This window comes from Lytechinus pictus, chromosome 15 (assembly GCF_037042905.1).
Source record: "Lytechinus pictus isolate F3 Inbred chromosome 15, Lp3.0, whole genome shotgun sequence".
Classification (NCBI taxonomy): Eukaryota; Metazoa; Echinodermata; class Echinoidea; order Temnopleuroida; family Toxopneustidae; genus Lytechinus; species Lytechinus pictus.
The window spans coordinates 29,150,735-29,164,306 of record NC_087259.1 but is presented as its reverse complement, the minus strand read 5'-3'; the positions used below and the strand labels follow the sequence as shown (position 1 = coordinate 29,164,306).

Sequence of the window (13,572 nt, the reverse complement as noted above, 5' to 3'; positions counted from 1 at the left end):
ATATATAAATAATTAGAAATGATATTTTATATAATAGTAGTTATTTACAAATAAAATGTAAATTATATATAAATAATAGTTATTATTTAATAAATAATGATTATATAACAAATAATTGTTCTATATAATATTGGTACATTCGGCGTCTCATATTATGCACGGTTAAATACTAATTCAGATTTTTATTTTTTATTTTACAGTGCATGCATGCAGGGTGCATGAGCGGCACTGATCGATGGTTTTGGCATGATGGGTCGATATCGATGATATGTACATGAAAAAACCGACGTAATTGTGAGATGGACGAGTTAGCGTGTGCAATTACAAATTGATATTTTTTTAATTAACGGTGATATATCCGACTAGACTGCAAGTCCAAAAGTCAGATTATCGTTCAGAGATATGATTTTTAATGGATAGCAGTAAAGAAATATATTTTTGCGAAAAATCTTCATATAGTTTTTCAAAATACAAGATTAGCCAGAAGAAGGCGCTTTGACCAATCAGCTTCTGTTCGTATTCATCACTCGATTTTCGCAGCTTGCTACACACCCTTCTTCTCGAATCAACTGCTACTCCCACAAAGCAAGTCAAAATATGACAACAAAACGAGTAACGTGCTCATTTTCTTGAATCATACTGCTATCGCTAGACAGGTTTCTTTTGTAAAACTTACAGTATGTTACACCAAACTTCCCTGAAATCATAAAATAACTGAAAATCTAAGACATAAACGACGACATACAACTCTACGGAAAGCGCGAGGAAAAAGTCATGTGACCAATGTTAACCAATGGGGTAAATGGATTTCTTAGCATATAAAAGATTTTTCTGCTGATCCGCCATTGCTGTCGCTCGGAAAGCTCAGTGGTGTGATTTTGAATCTTGACCGTGGAATGGACACCAAGAGCCATCCGGCGCTGCAGGGCTGTCAGCAGCAAGTAGAGATTTCTTCTTGAGGGTATAAAGCTAATATTTTTGCCTTTTGACCTTGCAATATATGTAAAATTAATGAAAGTAAATTAGAAATAATGGTCGTACATGTACGTCTATGTCTATTGTAATGTACACGAAATACGTAGGTGGTGCACCCTGCAGTTTGACCGAGAGGAGTGATATCGCTACTGAAAAAGGCTTATTTTTACTTTGTCTGATAATATTAAGTCTTAAAAAATATTTCTATATATACTTTATATACTATAGGTACATGAGTTTAACCATTCATGTTAATCTGTTGTTGCACATCGTGCCATAATCAGTCCAAAATGTGAAAAATTTACAATGTCGATGAGATTTCTGAAAAACGCTGTGCAGGCGTCGGTACGCGCGCGTGTGTGTCATTGTAATTTGTATGCGATAGGTGATCACTGCACTGTATTTTCAATACCGGTATGTGAAGCGGATGTGTGATACTATTAACTATTAAAATCTTGGGTAAGGAGACTAACATTTTAAATGTTGGAACTAGATTTATTTTGGGGTCTAATAATAATATGTTGGCAATATGGTTTGAGTTGAGAAACTGCTTTCAAAAATTCAATTGTGCGCAGTGCAGTGTCGCATGTAAGGTGAATGCAGACAGACAGAGGCACTCACACGTATTGTATTGCGAGGTTACTATAGTCTATAGTATACTAACGTCGCACCACAAACCGCGTTTGGCAGTGGATTTCTAACTAGTGGGTCGCGCGTGCTGGGATCTCACTTCTTGGGTCCACAACACACGACTTCTATGGCTTGAATTTTCTGTGCGCGGCGGCATGTAATGAACCCTTGGGTGGACAGAGGCAGAGCCAGCGTCAGATGACTTGTCTTGTGACGCCCTGTTGTTCCTACCCTTTATCGATTACCTACTTTTCAAAGTGTATTTGCGGGAGTATTAATGAATTTTATTCAATTTTCGTCTTGTGTGCCGTAAATCTGCAATTTCATGTTTAGAGTTGGATGATGTCACAACGACTCCGATCTTATTCTTACTCTTACTTAGGCTGCATGCGCACAGAATGCGGCAAGTTCCATCATGCTCATTGCACCTCTTTTAGTTTTAACTAAGGACAGATCACCCAGTGACCCACTAAAATAAAGGTGCTATGCACAGACATGTCTGTTAAGTCATGCAGCTTGCAAGTGACTTGTCCCACACTGGCGAAATAGTCTACATGTACATGTACGTCTGTTTCTTCGTAATCTGTTCTATGTACGTCTGTTTCTTCGTAATCTGTTCTATGTACGTACATGGTCTATCATGTCTATGTCATGTCATCACGTTGGTTGGTTAGTAGTTACCTTGCCACTTTCACCATGATCTCTGGCACATTAATCTACGATTGACAGTGTTCTAAGAGTCTTTTTCTTATCTGATTTATGTGTATGAACAGCTGTTTCGGATGGGTCAAATTTATGATAAATTCTATGAATTTTCTTCATTTTTATCCCTTGTTTCTTTTTTATAAATAACTGTAAATTTTCCATGGACACTGCGCTTACTGTCCCGCGCCGAGCGCTTGTAATACGCAATAAACTTAATGCATGCAAGGTGGTTGGTTTCAAAATAGGTGGTCGATATGTGTTGGACTCACTATATTTCTTCCATAACCAATATTACAGAGAGTCAAACTGAAGAATTTGGGATCTAATGTTGGTCTAAATGTTCTGCATAATCTGACAGTGTTGATGAGTGAATGGTGTTCTATTTTTTTCATATCATTTGAGATTATGTGTAGCTAAGTATGAGAGAGCCTGTTGCTGCGCATGTGTCAATTGCGTTACAGCATGCAAATGTAACGGCGTCTTGATGAGTCCCATTTTTCGGAAGTGTTTTTCCTCAAATATTATTGGAATCCTTTTGAGTAAAGAGGTTTTCTGTATGAAATATTAAATACAAATATTTTCATTTTGGGGCAAAGGAAATTTCTGTTTTAACGTATAGTACATGTGTGTTCCTACATGTATCTCTGTCACAATTCAATAGGAAATTCAAAAATGTTCCTTTTCAGAAAATTTCTTAGTAATTTGCACTTATGGCAGGTATGCAATAAATAATAGTCATGCTCTTGCACTACCTTGTGTATTTACTTTTTGCTGTGCCTTGTTGATAAAATATTGAATATAATCTGTCACATTGTGTAAACATTTAAAGGAGGGGTTGTTGCAAACTCATTCTTGTTCATTTTTCTTCTAGTAGTTAAAATCTCCATAACTTACTATGGCATTATTTATTCCATTTGTCACAGAAATAATTTTGCTTCGCAAATAAGATTTCAGTAGTTTCGTATAGTGCAGTTACAAATAACTGTACAACTTGTATTTTGATAGGATGTTTGAATGAAAATGTGTACTATCAATTGTTTGGTGCATCATTCAATTCAACACAAATATAGTGTGAAATCCCAGCAACTAACACCTGAAACTGCCATTCATATACTGTAGTAAAGAACACTTCCAGCTTGTCATTTTGAAGAACTTGTGAAGAATTGGACAGCCCATTATCTGTCCAATATCGGCATTCAAAATGGGCATAGATAGATATAATTTTGTATTGTGACATGTATTGTAGACAATGTAGGTCTTGAATTATTATGGTTCAAAGTCTGTGAAATCAAGATGTTTAATTTCATGTCGTTTATTCATGGAGAAATGTATCATTAATCCTTTCAACATGTTTTTCTTTTAGATATTATAAGGAAATCGTGCAGAACTGGCAACTTTGTGATGCAGGTGTCCGCCTGCAACCGTCAGGGTACTCGTTTGAGTTAATGGACAGTAAATGTACAACAAAGAAACAAAACTCTCTTTGATGAAAACAGAAATGGTAAGTTGTGTTTATCATGTTTCTTTGGCTTTGTATCTATGGATATCTACTTCAACATAAATGGCACTGTGAAAATGTTTAAGGGCACAAAATATATCCAAGGCTAATGAGATGGTCATTACAGACAATGATTTGAATAAATCATGTCATTTGTTTAATTTAATCACCATATTTTAAGAATTAATGATCTTCAAAGTTATCACTGTTATTGTATGTATACAAATGCAATGTTTCGTAAAATGCTAATATGTCTGAGTCACTTTACTAAACGATGTTAACATTTTTTTTCCAGAACGACATGGCCTCACCTACAGGTCAAACCAAAAGTAGGCAGCCGGGAAGGCAGACAAACCAATTGCAATATCTTCAAAAAGTAGTGATGAAAGCACTATGGAAACACCAATTTGCCTGGCCCTTTCATCACCCTGTCGACCCGGTCAAGCTTGCTCTACCAGTAAGTGTCCTAGTTTAGATTTTTTCTGGATTCTTACAAGCTTTGAGTGTCCAAATTAGCACTGACATGAGATGTACATGCCATGTCCTACAGAAAAAAAATTGATGGGGGGATGGGTTACTTGTTTAGCTCCAAGTCCAAATTATCTTTATTGTATTACTGTGTACATTTAACCATATGTTAATTTCTTGGGCTCTTTTTTTTTATATTTAGGAGGGGCAAGAGGCACATACAGAGCCCCTGTACAATTTTTCTGACACATTTGATTAGTAATTTAATTTGGCACGTAATTCTGATGTCAAACACATCAATGTAGGAGGCAATTTTTTTCTTCTTGGGGGCCCCATTTCACAACCCAGTGCATAAATCTGCAACATTGGGTAAGCTTTAACATTGTGAATGGGGATTTTCCAAGCCTCTTTTTTCCCCAGGGTAATAGATTAATGCAATATACTGACTAGACTACAATTTTTGCTTTTGAAATACTAAAACCATGGCAGGCTAAAAATATTCAAAGGCCTGTATTCTGAAGTCGGGTTTAATTTAAACTCTGGTTTTAAGTTGTGGTTTAACTATGGAAAGCCAGTCGTTACATAAATCTATAACAGTAGAGGTTCAATGTATCAGCCCATTTGACTCCCAAAACATTAACTGCCTGGGAAGGATAAGTATGACGGCTGTCTTTGCCATTAAAGAATTAGTAAAGAGCACAGTAAACATGAGAAGCATTCACTGTAAAACAAAATTTTGGAACGTTAGGCTTCCCATAATTTTAGCACAGAGTTAGACCTTGGTCTAATTTAAACCCGACTTCAGAATACGGGCCCTTGGCTCAAAGCTAAACTTGATTGAAATTTTTATATTGAAGTAAATGATTGTAAATTCTGTTGTAAAAATTTATAAATATCCTGGGGTTACAGCAAGCATATTAGATGTTCTTTTTGATAAATGGCATAGGAAAAAGCATTATATGAAGTTGTATTTTGACACCACTTTCCAATTTATTTGAATTGATAGGATTACTTCAATATAATCAAGACTCCTATGGATCTTGGTACAATCAAGAAACGTTTGGAGAGCATCTACTACCACAGTGCAAAAGAATGCATCTCAGATTTCAACCTCATGTTCACTAATTGCTATGTATATAATAAACCAGGAGAGGTAAGCATAACTGTTGATAATTTTTTATTCATGCTTTATCAGTCAAATTATCGGTGTGCCTCCGACAAGTTACACATACTTATTGATAATTGTAATGATGTTAGTGTAGATCATGCAATTATCTCATTTTGTTGTAACTTTTGAAAAGTACCCACTTTTCATTGTTAATCATAGAAGCATTCCACAGGTTCTTTGCTGAACTTGTGCAAAATTTAATTCTGATTTATATTTCAACAGGAAGATCAACCGTGAAGTATTTTATAAAACTTTGTTGAAATACACATATGGTTGGAACTACCCCTTATCGACCACCTAATTTTCCTAGCATCGTATCTGCGAAAACATCAAATTTACCTAGATTTCGTCTCATTTTGTGCAGAAAATTGAGCAGATCAGATTCCCATGTTTCGATCGGCGACTCCAATTCTTTTCGTGTTTTTATCAGCGAACAACTTATGCGACGATTTTACAGTTTCTCATTTGCACCCTGCTTTTGAAACCGACCACCCACGATACACTAAGTTTACGGCCGATTCTTGTCGCAGTGGTGAAATATTTGACCCTCCCAAGTCAGTTCTATGATGTCAACATGCTAAATGATCATCGCACTACTTCTACTGCGAGCTCTGGCACATGATTCGACGATTGATAACGGATATTTGTTCTAAAGCTGTTTTCTATCGGATTTCTTGGCTTTTCAGTGGGGTTTGGGTATGGTCAATACAATTTTGATTAATTCTACAAAATTTTAACATTTTGTTGCTTCTTTTTTTCTCGTAAAATCGATTCTTACCGTTTCTATGGACACTGCGCCTACTCTCCCGCGTGTATTGTTTGTAATACGCAATGATTTGAATGCGCGCAAGGTGGTCGGTTTCAAAAGAGGTGATCGGTTTCAAAAGAGGTGGTCGATATGTGGTGGTCTCACTTGGGCAAGTCCAAGAATTCGCGTATGTTACGTATAGGACATTTCAGATGCTTTAACGACTGAGAGAAAAGATGTGCCGTTACATATGGGACGCAGAACAAAGACAATTTTTAAAACATTTTTTTCAGGTTGAGAATTCTCTGAAAGTATTTCATTTGACAACTTGTAACTTAGTGTGATAGAAGTCACAACACTCAAGTATATCTAAGGCAAGTTTCATGTCATAAGCCAAATTCTTCTAATTACAGACTCTGATTAAACAAATAAATGACATGTTACGTATGGGACAGTAACGTATGGGACATTTTGTCCCCATAGAGAACGTACATAATTTTCCCCATAATTTAAAAAATTAAAATAATTCGAAATATGGAAATAGCAAGAGTTTTTTCTTTTAAAATGTTCTCCTGAGACATATTTGATATGACTGAAAAGGAAATTAGCCATTTCAACAATTTTTTTTCTTCTTTTGGTTTCATGAATTTCTTATGTATGTCCATTGTTTTGGGGTTTTTTTTCCATATTTTTTAATTTTCAATTTTTTTTCAGTAATCAGTATTCATAACAAATCAGTCTTTAAAAACTAAAGAAAAGATAAATAATCACTTTTTAGAGTTCTCTTGAAATTTGTTTTTCTCCGTTCACTTTGTACACAAATCTCCCCATTGACATTATGTGTAAATGTCCAATACGTAACATGTCCCATACGTAACAATTTTTAAATTAACTTTTAATTAAAAAGTAAACTATATTTTTGAAGCTTTTTCTGGTATAATAATTAGCCTTCACTGAATGTCTCAAAATCAATATTCAAGCAGAAAGATCACTCCCTAGCAATTTATCATCCTGTGCTGACAAGTTTAATATTTAGAACTTCCTAAGTATTGTATTATGAAAAATAACTTTAAAAAACATCCTCAAAATGTTACGTATGGGACATTCCATCATTGGACAAGACCTAATTTGCATATCTAATTAGATGAGACCACTTTTCTCCCCAAAAAGTAATATGTTAGGGGTCTATGTCCCACCTATGGCTTAATCTCACAAGTTTTGTTCTATGAGTTTTTATAATTATCCCATACGTAACGCCCATTTTACCAATTATGCAAATAAGGTGCCCCAAATTAGCATAAATATGCATATTATCAATTTTTTCTTAATAAAATTTTAAAATTTAACATTTGGGCTTTCTTACCCCACCAAAGATAACTTAAATTAAAGATGAAATTTTGCCTTCTAGGGTGACCTTTTCTTGGACTTGCCCATATGCCAATTTGCTTGTAAAGCCTGAATTCCGTCCCATACTTGTATTGTACAATATTTTCTCTTTTCTGTTTATAGAATAACTCATGATGTTTGGTTGCATTTAAGCTCAGTTATCAATTCTATCCAACATCCCCAAATGGAATAAAACATAACTCACTATTTGATTCTACTAATGACTTTTCATTTCATAGGATGTTGTTCTTATGGCACAAGCCCTTGAGAAGCTCTTTCTTACCAAGGTTGCACAAATGCCACAGGAGGAGATTGAGCTGACCGTTGTGAAGCCAGGGATGGGAGAAGATATATCAGGGCCGGGCAGAAAAGGAAGGAAAGGAAGAGGAGGAGGAAGGGGGATAAGTGCAAACTCAAGTAAGTACATACATCTACTGTACTTGGTTCATTTATTTTACCCAAGGCTCGACATTGGGGTGGCCCGGGGCCACCAGAAATTCACCTTGGGCAACCATTATTGAAAAAATATTAAGTTTTGGTGGCCCAATCGGGCAACCAATAATTTTTCAGAATAGCGCAATTTCCCCATTTTGCACGCGTTTATCAACTTTCTACAGTTCAAATTGCAAGCCAGTTCGTCATGCGCCCTTTTTGTTGATCTACACACAAACACACACACAAAGTTGGCCTACCGCTATAGCATTAAGTAGCTTTTTGAGCTTTGCATGCTTGAAGCAGCTGTGCGTTAGCAGCCTATTCAGACTCAGGGAGCTGCAATACAAAATGTTGCTGCTATTAAGAAATCTTCCACAGAACTGTGAAAATCCAAGTCAAAGTCACAGTTTACACCAATGAAATGCCCTTCTACAGACCTTTTTGCTAAAATCTTGTGTATCCTGATTATTTGCAAGCATTAAAAAGAGGAATCATGACCTCTCTTTTGACTCAAAAAGACCGATTTCCAAATGAAAATAATACACACAAAAACACATAGGTGAGTACATCACAGTCCCACGTGTGCATTTGTATGTATGTTGTTACTTGGTTTCTTTCGAAGCTGTGTCTTTTCCGGTCTTTTCTAGCCAAAAATAAACAGACAGTTACTTTCTTTCTTGTTTATAAATGACTTCTTAAAGAACTCTTGAGAAAGTAAATACTTTGGGAAGGCATTTCATTAATATGAAATGTGAATTTTTCCAACATTTTGGCAAATATAGGGAAGGAATTTTCTCACACTTTTTTTGCCGTTTTATTATTTTCTTTCATTTTTTTTGACAGTGGTTAAACCATTTATACCCCTTCCCATTGAAAATGCCTGATTAAAGAATATGTTTCTACTGAAAAAATAATACAAACTAAAGGACATAAAAATAGAAATGCCCCATTCCCAAAAGGTACCGGTAAAAGAAAATTATTTGCTTGGCTTTTAACCCTATCTAGGCCGGGGTATTTTGGGAGTTCATATGGCCGGGGGGGGGGGGGGGCCTCACAGGCCCCCCCCCTTGAGATCTTGGCCGTCGATCGCGCCGAAAATTGGCACGCAGGTTGTCTGGGATATAATCTACAAAATTGTATAGTAATTTATTTCATGCGAATTGTTATTGAGTAATTATGCTAATTTATGCGTAATTAGTATGCAAAATCATACTTTTTCCTGTAACTCCATAAATAAAGCTCCAAATGTTCTGATTTTTGGCATAAAATCTCTTTGTGGTGCTCTTAGCAAGTTTACATTTAAAAAATTGTGATATCAGATCAATTTCTTATGTATTTCTTTGTTTTTTGGACCCTTTGTTTTTCATTGTTTTATCAATGAAATTCGTTGGGGACTCTTCTAAGATCATAAACAGCATAAAATACATACATTTAGATCAGCAGAACTAAAAATAATCATACATTTATGATTTTTGGTTGAAAACACAATTTACATTGACTTTTTACACGAAATCACGTTTTTTAGCAATTTTTGGTGTGACATGCACTTACATAACATTGCATAATTTCGGAACCGCGTACCCGGGTGATGCTAAATTGGTCTCAAAAGTTGCGCAAGGCTTCAAAGTAAAAAGTCAGCGAGCAGCGCGGTCAAAATACTTTGCGCGGCGAAAATATCACGTGACTCGTTGAGGGGGCCTCCGAGGCCCCCCCTCCCCCGGCCTAGATAGTGTTAATTATATTCCAGTCAGAATAGACTGTTGCCACAGCTGTTGAAAAATATTTGTAATGGCTTCTTAATTTTTCCCCTTTTCCCCATTTTTATAAATGTTAATTTTGTATTAATTTTTCTTTCATTTTTGTTTTGTTTCTATTTTTCTCTAAATTTTTAATTTTTTCTATTTTTTCCTGTTTGGTTTTTCTTTCTTCATTTTGTTTTTGTTTTATTTCACTTATATCTTTTATTATTTTTGTTTTCTTTTTGTAATATAAAATTATTTTTGCTTGTTTCCCCCTTTTATGCATTTTAATTTTGCAGCATATTTTTCTGTGATTTTCTCCTGCTATAATATGCTGCAAAAGAGAAAACAAAAATAAACTGGGTTTGGGGCCTGCATAATCTAGGTTTTACGATTCAAAGTGGAAGAAAGAAAAATCATTGTTTTGTACATCTTTCTGAGTTTGCTATGCACTATTTTTTTACTTAATCATTATGAGTGTGTGTCTATACAGAGATGTAATAAAAACGTCCACACAACCTGGGAACAATACAATTCATTTATTCTCTTTCAATCATTTCATATTTACAATAAAAGAACAATTTATGTTTTACCACAAATCAATTAGCAAGGTTTACATACAAGATGTACAAAGTGAAAGCAACTTAGTGGTAATAGCTGCAGAATTAATATTTCAGAAGTTTTATTCATTTTTAATGTTTTTTTAAATATTTTTCGGGCCACCAAACTTTAATATCAGGCCACCAAAAAAATTATTTGAAGGTTTTGGTGGCCCGAGTGGGCCATCACCCAAAAAAGTTAATGTGGAGCCTTGTTTTACCCATATTCTGAATTTTGGTTAAATATAAACTCTGGTCTAGAGTTGTGGCTTAACTATGGATAGCTAATTTCTGAACAGTACAGAATATCCTCATTTGACATTCTATTCTATTCATAACTGCAGCATGTCAATTTTTCTTTACAAATGAAGCACGAGAGAGAACACAATATAAACAATATTCTGATATTTCAAGCTTCAAATGGTTATTGCAGTTATACTGGACTTTAGAATATGAGTCATTTTCTGTAATTCATACCTCGACGGGCAAGAGGCCGAGTCCTGACTTTCTGTTTGGACAGTGAAAGCATGCTTAAATCAGTTGAGGTTATAGAAATTGCCACTCCATGTTAATCCCAACCTTCCTGAAATGAGTGGAATGAGTTGATTCATGCCATGGAGACATTCAAATTTGTGACCGTTGTGTTTGTAAACGGAGGCATTGTCTGTCAACAGGCAAGCAGCACAAGCAAAGTCTCGCCAGATCTGTGGCAGAGTATATTCAGAGATGATGTAAAATATAAAATCTTTTAAGAAATGACTGTTTCATACAATATTATGGTTATATTATTTAACACCCACTAGAGTTACAGCACTTTGGATTGATAACTTTGCCCGGTATCCTGAACTAAGCAACCCATGCAACTTCTTCCCAGTCATTCAAGAAAATATTGCATGTTACTCTACTCGTATGTTTTATTCATCAGGGTTAGGTATTCAAAATGCCACGCCTCAACCATCGGTACTCAATGCAACGCCAAAACAGCTCCTTGGGCAGCCACCGGCAAAGAATGCGTATGTTGCTCCCCTTGCCATGAAGTCACCTACAGCAACACAACCATCAACGGAACTTCCTGTCTTACCCCCTGGAGCAGCGAGTACACAGTTGACTGCTGCAGCCATGTCAACATCACCTTTGGTTTCCTCACCGCCTCCTTCATCAACTCCAGTGGAACCAGTGAAGCAGAACTCTCTTCCAGGACCTCCGAAAGTAAGGTCGCCCGCTAAGGTGAGTTGAAAAACCAGCTAAGATAAAAACATTTTATGGAAAATTGGAAAGGGAGATTACTATCATTTTGTGGAATGCAAGGAGATTACTCTAAGAGAAGATTTGGGGGAGGGGAATGGATGGGGGTCGGGGCCTATAGAAAGGAGCTAATGGGTTTCTTTTGTGCTTCCTAACAAATTTTGATTAGCCTGCTGATCTTAATTCTTATTTTTCAATTGTAATTTGGTGTCAACAGACGAAAGGAGCAAGAGGAGTGAAGAGGAAAGCAGACACAACCACACCAACAACAGTAGTAGAACCCCCTGAACCTATAATGGCACCCAGTGCAGACTACCATTTAGCCCAGGCCAAGCCAGCTAAGATCCCAGGAAGGAGAGAGAGCAGTAGGAGAAACATCAAACCTCCCAATAGGGAACTACCAGAGTCTGATCAACACCAGAAAGGAAAGAAGGGCAAACTCACAGCCCAGCTCAAGTACTGCTATGGTGTCATCAAAGAACTCATGTCAAAAAAGCACTCAGTAAGGATGACATTCTTCACTTTGTGTTTAGACTATGTTGGCAGTATTATCATACAGAGATGACAGGGCTTTTGCTCGATTTCAATCCCTGAAAACTTGCTTTACATGCTGTAGATTGTACAGCACATATATGGCTTTAATGTGTTCCAGCTTCTTTTAGGCGCAGTGAGTAATATTGACTGGCATCTTTGTTTCATGTAAAAATAATTTCTGCTTACAGATATTTTATTTATTGGTGTACATATTCAGTGTTTGAAGCCATGATACTGACATTGCTTCCATTTGTAGCAAGTACAAAAAAGGAGTACTCTCTTTACTGAAAGTTGTTGGTATACTGACTCAAATTTTAGTTGAATCCTTGAGGGAATGACATTCATCATTGCTGACAATTCTCATAAAATGGTACGCAGTCCTCAGGAGTGGGCATTTTCTAGAAAGTTGACAAAAAGAAAGCGAATGCAAAAATCCAGTTAAAAATACCCCCAATTCATTGCACATTCCAGCCCATAAGAAAGCAAACCACATTCACAAATGTCTTTATAGGCATACTTTTCTAATATTTTTTAAAAACACTATCTAGGCTGGGGGGGGGGGGGTCTCTGAGGCCCTCCCTCAACAATTTGCGCAATATTTCCGCCGCACGAAATTTGTTACCGTGCCGCTGACTTTATACTTACAAGTCTTGTGCATCTTTTGTGATGCCTGGGTACGTGGTTCCGAAATTAAGCAACACTTTGTAAGTGCGTGTCGGACCAAAAGTTGATCAAAAATGTGATTTCATGTTCAAAGTCAATGCAAATTGTGTTTTCAACCAAAAATCATAAATGTATGATTATTTTCAGTTTTACTGGTGTAAATGGATTTATCTTCTGCTGTTTATGATTTTAAGAGTCCCTTGCAATGTTCATCGAAAAAACAATGAAAAACAAAAGGTCCCAAAAAACAAAGAAATACATAGTTTGTTAAAAACAATATAATGCATAAGAAATTGATCTGATATCGCATTTTTTTTCATGTTCATTTGCTTAGAACACTTCAAAGAGTTCCTACGCTAAAAATTAGAACATTTGGAGCTTTATTTAGGGAATTAGAGGGAAAAGTATGATTTTGCATACTAATTACGCATGAATTAGCATAATCTTAAGCGATATGCATATTTTCATGAAATAAATTAATACAGAATTTTGTAGATTATGTCCCAGGCAACCTGCATGTCAATTTTTGGCACGATCGACGACCAAGATCTCAAGGGGAGCCTGGGATGCTCCCCCCGGCCATATGATCTTTCAAAATACCTCGGCCTAGATAGGGTTAAAGGCCCAAATTTAAAATTAGTTTTGAAAAAAAAAATCACGAAGAATAGGTTCAGTATACTCCAATTAATGTTAAGGGCCCAGCCACTGACAAATCTAGGGACAGTGATTTTCCGCGATTGCGGAAAACGGAAGGAATTCACGGAAATGGCCTTTTGAAA

At 36.1% G+C, this 13,572-nt stretch overlaps 1 protein-coding gene across 8 annotated transcripts in view; it reads left to right on the top strand.

The window, feature by feature from the left end:
• The first annotated feature begins 288 nt into the window (after positions 1 to 288).
• Positions 289 to 13,572, top strand: part of LOC129278049 (bromodomain-containing protein 3-like) — a 28,381-nt gene continuing 15,097 nt past the window's right edge. For 2 of the 8 annotated variants that reach the window (XM_064110338.1, XM_064110333.1), the window contains exons 1-7: positions 519 to 961; positions 3,674 to 3,811; positions 4,104 to 4,265; positions 5,283 to 5,429; positions 7,818 to 7,995; positions 11,277 to 11,578; positions 11,814 to 12,098. In XM_064110338.1, the coding sequence (XP_063966408.1) occupies positions 3,767 to 3,811; positions 4,104 to 4,265; positions 5,283 to 5,429; positions 7,818 to 7,995; positions 11,277 to 11,578; positions 11,814 to 12,098 (1,119 nt within the window). In that variant the 5' untranslated portion in view covers positions 519 to 961; positions 3,674 to 3,766. Of the gene's footprint in view, positions 962 to 1,069; positions 1,435 to 3,673; positions 3,812 to 4,103; positions 4,266 to 5,282; positions 5,430 to 7,817; positions 7,996 to 11,276; positions 11,579 to 11,813; positions 12,099 to 13,572 lie in introns of those variants that run through there. The other 6 variants (XM_064110339.1, XM_064110336.1, XM_064110334.1 and 3 more) reach the window with 5 other exon arrangements.